This window comes from Fukomys damarensis, unplaced genomic scaffold, assembly GCF_012274545.1.
Source record: "Fukomys damarensis isolate Sample0158 unplaced genomic scaffold, DMR_v1.0_HiC HiC_scaffold_19, whole genome shotgun sequence".
Taxonomy (NCBI): domain Eukaryota; kingdom Metazoa; phylum Chordata; class Mammalia; order Rodentia; family Bathyergidae; genus Fukomys; species Fukomys damarensis.
Window position 1 is genome coordinate 65,085,039 of NW_022900931.1, and position 12,431 is coordinate 65,097,469.

At 50.3% G+C, this 12,431-nt stretch overlaps 1 protein-coding gene across 4 annotated transcripts in view; it reads right to left on the minus strand.

Annotated features, from left to right (window-relative positions):
- Positions 1-4,180: 4,180 nt before the first annotated feature.
- The window catches only part of Tsks (testis specific serine kinase substrate), an 11,106-nt gene continuing 2,855 nt past the window's right edge, over positions 4,181-12,431 (minus strand). Inside the window, exons 3-11 of one of the 4 annotated variants that reach the window (XM_010640702.3) lie at positions 8,826-8,921; positions 8,585-8,668; positions 8,335-8,418; positions 7,979-8,229; positions 7,400-7,594; positions 6,523-6,696; positions 5,593-5,731; positions 4,437-4,636; positions 4,181-4,351 (exon numbers count right to left, since the gene is read on the minus strand). In XM_010640702.3, the coding sequence (XP_010639004.1) occupies positions 4,195-4,351; positions 4,437-4,636; positions 5,593-5,731; positions 6,523-6,696; positions 7,400-7,594; positions 7,979-8,229; positions 8,335-8,418; positions 8,585-8,668; positions 8,826-8,921 (1,380 nt within the window). In that variant the 3' untranslated portion in view covers positions 4,181-4,194. The remainder of the gene's footprint in view (positions 4,352-4,436; positions 4,637-5,592; positions 5,732-6,522; positions 6,697-7,399; positions 7,595-7,978; positions 8,230-8,334; positions 8,419-8,584; positions 8,669-8,825; positions 8,922-12,431) is intronic. The other 3 variants (XM_010640704.3, XM_010640705.3, XM_010640706.3) reach the window with 3 other exon arrangements.

Genomic DNA, 12,431 nt, shown 5'->3' on the forward strand with positions numbered 1-12,431 from the left:
ACTACAAAGTGAGACCCCTGTCTCAAGAAAAAGAATCTCTCATCTCTTAAGTTGTGTCTATCAGAAATTTGGTCCCAACAACAGAAAAGTGGAAACTGACATGGTGGTGCACACCTGTAATCCCAGCACTCGGGAGGCTGAGGCAAAAGTGAGTTCCAGGTCAGTCTCAACTACGTAGTGAGACCCTGTCTTAAACAAATAAACAAAACCCATCAACACCAACAACAGAAAGGTGACTAATATACAAAGAATTGAAAGCTGGGACACAAACAGATGTTTGTACACCTGTATTCAAAACATCGCCATTCACAGTAGACACACGATGGAACCACCCCAGGTATCCATTGGCAAATGGTTTGTAGATGGCTGTCTTCTCCCTGTTATCTTTTTTCAAATATGTCTATTATGAATAACGTCACTATTCTCAGTTGCCTTATGCTGATATATTTGTCAAGTACATTTATATATATAAAATATTTGTATCGATTCTATTCTTTCTGGACCACACTGATTAGTGTCACCTTATTATTTATTTATTTATTGGTACCGGGGATCGAACTCAGGACCTTGTACTTGGGAGGCAGGCAGCGGTACCACTGAACTAAATCCCCGGCCCCCTTATTTTATGTATTCTGTCGTGTTAGAAATTGAACTCAGGGGTCAGGGATTTAGCTCAGTGGTTCTGTCACCTGCCTCAAAAGCGCAAGGGCCCGAGTTCGATTACTGGTACAAAAGAAAGAAATTGAACTCAGGACCTTCACACTGAGCTCTTTTCCCAGCCCTTTTTATTTTACATTCTGAGCCAGGGTCTTCCTAAGTTGGTTTGTGGCTCAGGCCGGACTTGAACTTGCAATACCTCTCCCTCAGCTTCCCAGAGTGCTGAGGTTACAGGTGTGCATTGCCCATGCCTGGTTTATCTCAGATTTTTGTGTCTTGGCTTGAGATACCTCACTACATTTCTATAAAGAAAAAAATCTTTATTTCATTTATCTCTTTATTATTTTAGACAACCTTCAGAATAACTGTGTCAAATCCTTTAAAAAATGATCCCCATGAATTTATATATTTATTTATTTTTGGTACCGGGGATTGAACTCGGTTCCTTGTGCTTTCGAGGCAGGTGGCGGAACCACTGAGCTAAATCCCTGGCACCCCCATGAAATTTTGATTGAATTTGCTTTAAAAACAAAATGAGAGCCGGGCATGGTGGCACACCCCTGTCATCCCAGCACTCGGGAGGCTGAGGCAGGAGGATCACTGTGAGTTCGAGACCAGCCTGGGCTACACAGTGAGTTCCAGGTCAGTCTCAACTACACAGTGAGACCCTGTCTCAAAAAAACAAAAAAAAAATGAGTTTGGAGCAGAACTCAAAGCAACTTTCATAAGAGCTAACCAGGAAAATGTCTTTCAATATATTCAAATACTCTTTAAAAATATGTATCTGGGCCTCGGGTACAGAACTGGATTAGTCGCCATGGCCACTCCTTGGCACGTCTCTCATTATGGGTGCCAGTTATTAAGCTGTTATCTCTCAGCTTCACATCCGCTCTCATGCTGGACTTCGGGGACCTGGGACCTTACAAAATCACATATCCACATCTTCAAGTGACTACTAGCCTCTGCCGATAGGGGGCGCCACAGGCACGGCAGCCACCCCGAAAAGGAACTCCCATTTGCTCTCTGCTTATTTCCTGCTGGCTTCCTCTTCCCACCAGCAAATCTTCTTTTCCAGGGCTGTTGGAGCAGGGCCTTCTTGTGGCAGCAGCTAAATTAAGCTTCTGGATTTTTCGAACTTGCACATCACAGAGATGCCAGACCACTGGGGCCTCTGAGAAGGTTCCAGGCCTTGCTGGATCTCTCTGTTCAGAGTCCCAGCGCCAAGGACTCTCGGGTTCCTCTCCACTGGGTCCCTCATTCGCTGGTTTCATTTCAGCAACTCTCACCGTCATCCTCTCTGTCCTGCCCTAACCCCACAGGGTTGCTTCTTTTTTGCCTTTTTCTTTCTTTTTGCAGTACTGGAGGTTGAAGCCAAGGCCTATGAACTGAGCTATGTCTTCAGCCCTTTCTTTATTTTGAGACAGGGTCTTCCGAAGTCAGTAAATTGTTCAGGCTGGGTTTGAACTTCTGATCCTCCTGTCTCAAACTCCCATCGTACTGGGATTACAGGCATGGACCACCACACCTGGATCTTTTGCCTTTTCAGTTTCCTAGTTACCCTTCCAATCTAAATAAACTTTCATATTCAATAACTTCTGTTAGACTAGCTGGTGTGATTTGTTTCTCCTGATTGCGCCTTGACTGACACAGACACTTGTAACAGGAAGCAGATTCTCACAGATGGGTTCTGGGGGAATGGTCTGGTTCCGTTGTGGCTTTAAATACAATGACGAGTACCGATAAATTCAATTTTTAAAAAATAAATAAATACAGTGATGAGCTCTTCCCGGTGAGAAACGGGCACTAGGAAGCCAGAACCTGTCTGAAAGAACACTGTGCTGGGCACAGGGGTGCACAGCTGTGATTGCAGTACTCAGGAGGCTGCACTCGAACTTGTGGTCTTCCTGCCCTCAGTCTTCCAGAGAGCTGGAATTACAGGTGTGTCACCACGCCCAGCTCAAGGTACTACACTTCCTTTTAAGTGATCATTAGAGGACGAAATAATATGGAACCAGTTGTTGAGCCCCATCATCTAGTAATCTTGATTAAAATAAATTAAGCACAACCCAAACAGGTGTCCTAACATTCACTGCGCTAACCCTTCATCAGAATGGATCACTCTAGCCAGGCGTGGTGGCTCACACCTGTAATCAGGAGGCTGAGGCAGGAGGATCCCTGTGAGTCCAAGACCAGCCTGGGCTACATAGTGAGTTCCAGGTCAGTCTCAACTACATAGTGAGACCCTGTCCCACAAAGCAAACAAACAAAAAAAAGAATGGATCACTTTAAGGTTGGCTTGCAGCTCCTTCCCATAAGTCACAAATAACTACTGCTTTTTCATAGATAAAGCCCTTGACCTTTAATCCTTTTTCCCCCTCAAAGAATTTTTTTCCTACTAGATCTAAGAAAGAAAAAGTCAACATTGACATACATGTTGCCTTGAGTTAAAACCAACACATACGCAATTCAATTTCTAAGAAATGAGAGGTTAAAAAGATGAAATCTTTGGGTAAGCACTATTAAGTTCGTCCCAAAAAACTAGATAGGCTATTCTCCAGAAAATGAAGGGAGCTCCTACATAACATATAGAAATAATTTAATGCCTTTTATGAGAACAGATATAAACTTTGCTAAAAGTTCAAAATCCACGAGGGCAGCTGGCTGTTGGTAGCACAGGACTCCTAATCCCAGTACTCTGGGAGGCTGAGGAAGGAAGATCACAAGTTTGAGCCCAGCCTAGAAAAGTTTAACCAGTTAGCAAGTACCCCCCCCCGTGTGTCACCCTCTCCTCTCTCTCTCTCTCTCCCTCTCCCTCTCCCCCTCCCCCCCCTCTCTCCCTCTTTCTCTCTCTCTCTCCAGAAAAGAGGGTGGGGTAGGGCTGGAGATGCAGCTCAGTGTGATCGTTTCCATGGATCTCTGGCTGGCTGAAACAGAGAAGAGGTCGTGCAGGACTTCTGCCAGATGTAGATCTGAGGACGCCGGTACTCTCCTGAGTCTCTCTCTCCACTTCATCGCTGCAGCTGCTGTGGGATCTGGGGCCACAGCTTCCTTGCACTTGAACTCTTCCTCCCTCTCCAGAAGCTGTGCTGTTCCATCTCAGCCAGAGCTTCGCTGTTGGACTTCAGCATCTGGCTCTTCAGTTTGCAGGTCTCACACACCTTCTTCGTGGTCTGTTTCTCACCCCGCAGGCTGGCCTTGAACTCAGGTGATCTTCCTGCCTCAGCCTCCTGAATGCTGGCATTATAGGTGAGCACCACTGCAATTGGCTATCTATCTATCTATCCATCTATCTGTTGTTGTAGTGCTGGGGGTGGAACCTAGGGCCTCACACATGCTAGGTAGGTGCCCTATTCCTCAGTGACACACCCAGGCCCTCCTTTTCTGTGACAGAGTTCCACTAAACTGCCCAGGCTGGCCCTGGACTTTCAATTCTCCTCCAGAGTAGCTAGGATGACAAGCGTAAGCCACCAGGTCCCGCTAATTCCCCTCTGTCGGTGCCAACAGAAAGCCAGGTTTCATGAGAGCAAGAGAGGCTATTTATTGTTCGGGGGCTGGGCCCCCACGTTTTGGGGGAGCCACGCCACTACTTCCTCCCCCCATTGTCCCTGTAGAGCCCTCAAGTGGCAGGTTGCTGAGCTGGTCGTGGAGAGAGCACATCTTCAGGTGGAGATAGTCCAGAGTGGCCACCTTCTCCCTGTAATGACATGAGAGCCGGGGCTAGGGGCCTTGGCACCTGGGGCGGGTGGAGGAGAGGTCAGGCCCTGATCCCAAGACCTCACCCTCCTCCCATGCCCTCTGCCTCCTTCCTCACTCCGGCTTCATCTTCTCTGTCAGCAGCAGATTCTTGGCCCGCAGGGCCTCGTCTTGGGCCAGCCGAAGGGTGGAGCTCAGGGCCTCTGCCCGAACGTGTTTGGCCAAGGCCTGGCGCTCCAGTTCCTGGGGAGAGGAGTGTAGGCACCGCTGGACTTGCTGGAATGGGCTGGGAGTGGAGGGGGAGCTGGGTCGCAGAGGGCAAGGGGCAGGGTCCCATGGGTCCGCACCCCACCCCGGAGTTTCCCATCATGCCTTGAGCCTGAGCCTGACCCTGGCCTCCCACAATGCACTGGCCTTCCAAATTCCATCATACACTGATCCTGTGTCTGCTCCAGGAAGCAATAAATTATTAGTATTGTTCCCTAGTGCTATTAACCTGTATGTGACATGTGTTTGCCCCCCACAGGATGACCTCTGTGTTCCCATCTCACCAGACCACACATCTGCTGGTCTCAGACCAGTATCTCTCAAGAACTAGTCCTTGGTGCCCTCTTTGTATCCCACAGTGCACCAAGCCCTGTATTCAGCCTGTCATTTGCCCACATCAACGTCCTGTGCTGCCTTGCTTGTCAGTCTCACCCACCACATCTATCCCAACATTTCATAGGCCAACATCCCATAATACTTTGGATCTCCATGTCCCACAATGCAGCAGGACTCACGTTCCAGCAGCCATTGGGCTTCAGTCTGTTGCACAATGTCCTAGGAAGACCTATGCTTCCATTTCTCATAACGCAGGAGCTTACTGTGACCTATAGTCACTGGTCCGTCTAGCCTCAATGGCCCCATAAGAATGCATTTTTTTCACTGAAGAGCTACAAAAATCAGGCCCATGTTCCAGGAACCTTAAAATTGGTATCTGTCTCCATGTCCCACAATGCACCAGATCCAATGTCCCATCATGCTTTGGGCCCAAGTATATCAACCAAACTGCAGAATTATTGGCCTCTGACTCAATAATCACCAACCTGCTTGCTTCTTCTCATGCATCAGAACCACTCTGAGGCCTGTGGCTCAGCCCAACCCTGCCCTTCCTGTCATACGTGGGTAGTCCCCTTGTGCCCAAGCTCCCTGCCCTGCCAGCAAAGTAAAGCAGCACATGATAGTCCATGTCCCTGGTACCAGAATTTTCTTGTGTAGCCTCTGGCAGCTGGGACAGGCAGGAGGGGTCAGGCTCCTCTGCTTCACCTCATCCACTAGTGGGGTCAGCGCTCGCTCCAGCAGGTGCTGCAGGGACTCCGTGGACAACTGCTGCCCCTGGCTGGAACAGGCAGGTCACCGGTGAAGGAGGCTCGGTACCAACTCCATTCCCAAGATGCCCCACACTCACCTGCCAATCTCTACCTGGCCCTGGGCCTGTTCACCCCCTGCAACCTTCCCACCACCCATCAGATGTCCTTTGGTTCCTCCTCTCAAAGACAGCCCTTGTCTTCCACTGGCTGTCAAAAGCTGCCATTTAGCTGGGCGTGGTGGTGCACGTTTGTAATCCCAGCCCTATGGGAGGCTGAGGAAGGGAGGAAGATCAAAAGTTCAAGGCCAGCCTGGGCAACTTATTGAGACACTGTCTCGGAATATAAAATAAAAAAGGAGGGCCGGGATGTAGCTCCGTGGTGCTGCCGCCTGCTTCGAAAGTGCAAGGTCCTGAGTTCGATCCACAAACAAAACAACAACAAAAAAAAGCAAAAGTCCCTGGGTTCAATCCCGAGGACCTGCCATGAATTCAGCATGGTAACCCTTTATTCTGCAATGCCTCAATGCCTCGCTTTCCCTGCAACACCGTGAGCACCTATCACCACCGGCCACGTTCTCACCTTCCCCAGATGCACCAGAAGTACGCAATGCTCCAAGTGCAGCAAGTCTCTTGAGGTCCATAAGACACTCACCTTACCTTGCAGGGTGGGAAGAGCCGTGGCTCCAACAATGCAGCGGGCCTGGCTGGTCCCTCCGTGCACAGGGAAGGCCTGGCTCCCACAACACACTCGCCTTCCCTTGCCAGTGCCCCATCGCCTTCAATGCACTGCCCTTAGTGTGACCCAGAATGCTCCCCCGTACCTGGCACAGCGAGCACAGGAGCCTTGGGGTGACCGACCCAGGTTCACGGAGTGGTCAGGTCCCCTTCGAGAGTTCTGAAATTGCCGTGCCAGCTCCTCCAGAATTGGTTTGACTGGACCCAGCCCCTCCAGTTCGCTCCTCAGGGAAGCCAGAGACACTGCTGACCGCTCCACCCTGAGGAAGAGAGCATCGGTGCTGTGGGGTCCTGGAAAGCTTCACCCGTCCCCAGCCCAGCACTGTGCCTCGGTGAAGCCTTCGATATTCCGCCCTGCCGGTTTTCCTCCGTTCTTACTGGGGATTAAACCCGTGCCCTTTGACCTGAGCTACATCACCAGTGGCCCCCCCCTTCCATTTTTATTATTATTTTTGAGACAGTTTCACTAAGTCCTTAAATTTCTAGGCTGGGCTGGAACTTGCAGTTGCTGATCCCTCTGTTCTGATGAGAATCTCCGTTTTATTTTTTATTTTTTTATTTTTTTTGAGGCGGTGTCTCGCCGTATAGTCCAGGCTGGCTTCGAACTTGGCGGCCATTCTCCTGCCTCAGCCTTCCAAGTACTTGGATTACAGGCCTGTGCCACCAAGCCCAGCTCCGTTTGTTTTAATATCTGCACTGATTTCATCCAGTTCTCTAATTGACATCGCTTAGCTTCCCTGGTGGTGGAGAGGTTAGGATTTGGCGCTTACTAATTGGCTTCTCTTGACTTCATTTGTCCCCGCCCCTTCACACTTTCCCTAACTGGCCCCAGCGCTCATGCCTTATTATGCACGGCAGCCCCTCCTGCTAACTGGCGCTCCTCCGCTTCAGTGTGACCTGAAGCCGCAGGCCCAGCTGACTGCCCCTGCTGGCTGCACCCCGTCCCTCGGGCCTCGCCCTCACAAGGTGCACAGCTGGTCCGCCCGGGTACGCAGCTCCTGCAGGCCCCGCGCCGTCTGCGCCTGGTCGCTCTGCGCGCGCTCCCACTGACCCAGGAAGCCGTCGAGCCTTCCGCCCAGGCTCCCAAGCAGCCGCAGGGCTTCTTGCACCGCCCCCTCCTCCTGATGCCACCGTGCTGCCAGCGAGGACACCTCCCTCCTGCAGGGGCAGAGAGACGGGGCGGGTGGGGGACTGGGCGTGGTCACGCTGCCATCGACCCCACCCCACCCCACTAAGACCATGATCCAGGACTCCGGATATAACTTGTCCCCAAAATATCTTGTGCTATCCACTTGAGGGAATCTGCTGCCAGCCCAATGGCCGTAAACTCAAAAATCACTTCTTGGAAGTCCTGCCAGGCACTGCCTCCAAGCATTCCCTCTTGGGGTCTTCAAGATCCTACCATTCGGCCTAACCCCAGGATCTTCCAACATCCACCTCAGCCCAGGATCTATCCAGGCCCCCACCTCAGGCCCCGCCCACCGCACGTACTCCTTTGGCCCCGCCCACCGCTACTCCGGGCTCCACCCATGCCCCGCCCACCTCAGCTCCTCCACGCTGGCTGAGACCTTCTGCAGCTCCTGCTCGCTCGCGTGGGGCGCTTCCCCATCCCGGGGCCCAGATCCGCAGCCGCCGGGCTCCGCGCTGCGCACCCTCGAGGCCTCTTCGAGGCTCCCCGACAGGCCGGAGCGGGCGAGGCCGGCCTCCAGCTTCAGCTCCAGCTCCTGCATCTCGACCTCCTGCCTCCGCGGCGTCTCGTCCTGAAGTTGCTGCTGGAGGAATCGCAGTCTCTCCTGGGCAGAAGAGGAAGCGCGGGTCACAGCGTCCAGCTTCCTCCTGCAGCAACCCGTCCACCCCCGAGCCGCCCCAGGGACCCCGAGGTTTGGACCCCCCGTTACCTCCAACAGGGCTGAGTTCTGCTTCAAGACGTTCGTTTTGATTTCAGCATCTTCCACCGAGCGGGTCACCTTCTTGCAGTTCTCCTGGGTCAGGACACCAGGCGGGGACCCTGCCTTCCCGTCCAGCTCCGCCTCGAGACCCTTGGCCTCCGTTTCGGCCAGGCTGTCGGGGAGCTTCCCTTCGCCTCCTCCCGCCTCCTCCAGGCCTCCTTGGCCTTTTCCGCACCCCTCGCCTGCCCCAGCCTCTCACCTTGAGTTGGCTGCAGTAACCCTCCAGCTCCTCAGCCTCCTGCCGCCTTCTCCCTAGATTCTCACTCAGCAGGGAACATTCGCTCTGGAGCAGGGACAGGCCGTGCATGGGGAGGGGGTTCTGGGCCTGGGGGCCCTTTCCCTTCTAAGCCTCAGCTCCCCAGTGGGAGGCAGGCTCTATCCAGAGGGGGAACAGCTAAGCTGGGGAAGAGGAGGTGTTGAGGGGAGGGAGGTCCTCACACCTGCAGGGTCTGCACGTGCTGGTTTACCCGGCTGGTCTTTTCCTTCAAGCTGATGATAGAGTCCTTGGCATGGACTAGTCCGTTGTTGACCCCACTCTGGGGAAGAAGGGGAGACAGTTGGTTCAGTGGGGTGTGCTGACAAATCCCAGCCCCAAGAGAAACTCCAGCACTGCGGGGCACTGCTTTTATCCCTCAGTTTTGCCCCGCAGTGATGTGTGATTTGGCTGGCAGTGGCCCCTCTGGTTCGTAGTGGTCCTGTCTGCCAAACCTAGGCGTGGACCCATTTACTTCATGGTCTGCTGGGAGGGAATAAGTAGTGGGACCCAGGAGGGAGTAGGGGGTGAGGTCGGATGCTCAGACACGCAGGGGACAAAGGGTGGTCCCAGGCCAACACAGATAAATGCTCTTGGTATTGACACAGAGATGAACTGGGCATTCTACCCAGGCACTGGAGAATGATAAAGGAACTCCTTGCAAGGTAAACATACTCACTCTACCGCCAAGCCCAGCGTACCCACATCTTTTATTTATTCCTCCCATTCAAACCTCTTGGTACCAGGGATTGAACTCAGGACCTTACGATTTTGAGGAAGGTGGTGTCACCACTGAGCTAAATCCCTGGCTAGAAACTTTTTTTTTTTTTTATTAATTTATTTATTTTGAGACAAGGTCTCACTGTGTAGTTGAGACTGACCTGGAACTCACTATGTAGCCCAGGCTGATCTCGAACTCACAGTGATCCTCCTGCCTCGGCCTCCCGAGTGCTGGGATTACAGATCACCACACCTGGCTAGAAACTTTATTTTTAAACCATGACACCATGTGGCCCAAACATCATTATGTGTGTGGGTGTGTGTTTTACTAGAAATTGAACATAGGGCTTTCACACTGAGCTGTATCCCTAGTTCTTTTATTTTGAAAATAACATTCTTGCTGAATCACTAAGTTGCCCAGGATGGGTTCAACCTTGCGATCCTCCTGCCTTGGCCTCCTAGATTACAGGCATATGCTATCATATTTATCACCATAAACTTCTTTGTGCCCCCTGGAAACCTGGTTCCAAGAGGATATATATGACAGATTCTATTCTCCCTGCTTTCACAGTTATAGAGACTTTAGCTTTCCATATGACTTATGTGATAAGGGACTACATTTCCAGGCTCCCTTGCAGCTATAGGTGACCATGTGATCCTTTCCAGCCAATGGGAGTAAGAGGGCTAGAATGTTTGTACTAGATGATGTGCTGGAAGACTAGGCATGGTTTCCCTCTCCCTTTTCTCCCTCTTAATGGATGGAAGGTGACAAGAAGAATAACAGCCTAGAAATGGAAGTGGAGAGCAACCAGAACAAAGAAGCCTGCTGGATCTGAAGAGCAATGCTGTTGTTATACCTTTTGAGACTTTTGTGTGAAAAATAAGCTGTGTTGCTTACACCGACTACTTTGGTTCCTTTCACAGTTCCCAATGTAATACACAGGGAATGAAGAAGTTTCCTCCCTTGTGAGACGAAGACAACAGTACACTTCTAGCAGGATTGCTCTGGAGAACAGGTGTGATAGGAACTATTGTATGTGGGTAATGATGACACAATGCACAGTAAGAAACCCAAAGCTCCACCCCTCCATGAAAACAATGGGAAAAACACACACATGAGAATCGGCTTTTCACAACCCCAGAAATTAACCGAAGATTTGTAGCAACTCAATGAGTATTTGTTCAAGAAACCAAAGTGACTTGGTAAACACTGCAAGATCTGTGGAGTTTCAGCTTACGATGGGCCAGTGGTTGGCAAGCCTATGTCATGCATGCTGCAGGGAGCTGTGTGTTCTCATCGAAAGCTTTAAAAAGTTCGCAATCACTGCCCCTAGGTTCTTACTCAACGGTAACCTTAGAGAATAACAGTCCACATTCCTTGTAGGAGAAGAAGCAAAACAAAGCTCTTCTAAAGCCTTCTTACTGAGCTGCATCCTTGGGCCCTATTAGCTGCTTTTCTGACAGCAAAGGGAAAAGTTTGTCAAAAAGATCTAGACAGGCCTGGGGATTTATCTCAGTGTTGCTGCCTTGAAGCGTAAAGTCCCGAGTTCGATTCCCAGTACTAGGGGGGAAAAAATCAAGCATGATAGTATACTTCCACTGTTGAGAACGCTTATATAAAATAGGATTGAAAATGTTTAATAAATATCTGAACAACTCATCAAAAAGAAAATAAAATTGGACTACAAGAAAGGAAGAAAGAAAGATCTGGACAAGCTGGGTATTGTGATGTATGCTGTGATCCCAGCACTCTGGGAGGCTGAGGCAGGAGGATCCCTGCTAGTTCCAGATCAGCCTGGGGTACATAGCAAATTCAACGTCAGCCTGAGCTACAAAGTGAGACTAGAGGCAAGGAGGTCAGGGAAAGAGCGGGGGTGCTGGGCAGAGCTCCTCCCTCACCTGTCCCAACCCTCACCTCCACGTCTCCTCCCTCAATACTGCTCAAGTCCAAGGCTGCTGGGCTAAGTTACCATATTTGTTGGCTTGCAATTGTTCACAGTATTTCTTGACATCTCCCCCGCACCATAAAGTAGTAAAGTTCCTTTTTTCCTCCTGATAATAGTAATTTTGGTAATTTTTGTTTTGTTTTGTTTTGTTTTGAGATGAGGTCTCATTACATAGTTCAGGCTGGCCTTGAACTCCCTATTTTAAAGCTTTGTTAGTTTTTTGTACTAGGAATCAAACTCAGGACTTTGTTCTTGCCAGGCAGGTGCAGGGCCACTGAGCTAAATCCCCAGCCCTAGGTTTATAAATATTACATCTTCCCTAGGATTTTTCTCTTTTTTTTGAGGTACTAAGGGCCAAACCCAGGGCTGCTCTCCCACTGAGCTATATCCTCATATCCTTACCCTTTTATTTTATCTTGAGACAGGGTCTTGCTAAGTTGCCCAGACTGGCCTCAATTTTTATTTTTAAAAATTTTTTGAGACAGGGCCTCACTATGTAATTCAGGTTGGCCTTGAAGTAGAGGCAATCCTTCTGCCTCAGCCTCCCAAATGCTGGGGTTACAGGCATGCACTACTATCTATGCCCAGCTGGTTTTTTGTTTGTTTGTTTGTTTTTGAGACTCTTCTGAACTAATTCTGCAAAGTCTGTGTTCTTTGCTGTGTTTGTGCACTAAAGTTTGTTCCGTTCTCTTAGTAGTTACCTAATGATTGGAGAGAGATTTCTGAATTTAGTGAAACAACAGCAAAATCTTATCATTTTTGCTGAGGGGCTCTGTGTTCGGGCTGCAGCACACAGTGGGCACTTGGACAGTCTGTTTCCAGCTCTGCCTTGGTCCTCACTTCCTGCTTCTGCAAGAGCTTCCAGGTCAGAGGTGAAAGCTTAGGGCCTTCTCACAACTTTTCTGAGCACACGCACAGCCTCAGGTGTGCCAGCAGCTCTCTCCTCCTCCAGAAAGATGCTGTGAAGTTCCAGATCCCCGCAGTCATCTTCATCAGATTTTCCTCTTAAACTTTTGGGTAACATATTCTGTTTGTGTGATTCTGGGGTTTGAACCTAGGGTCTTCACATTGAGCTGTATCCCCAGTCCTCCTCCTTTTCCCTTTAGTGCCCTCTCTCTCCCTCTCCC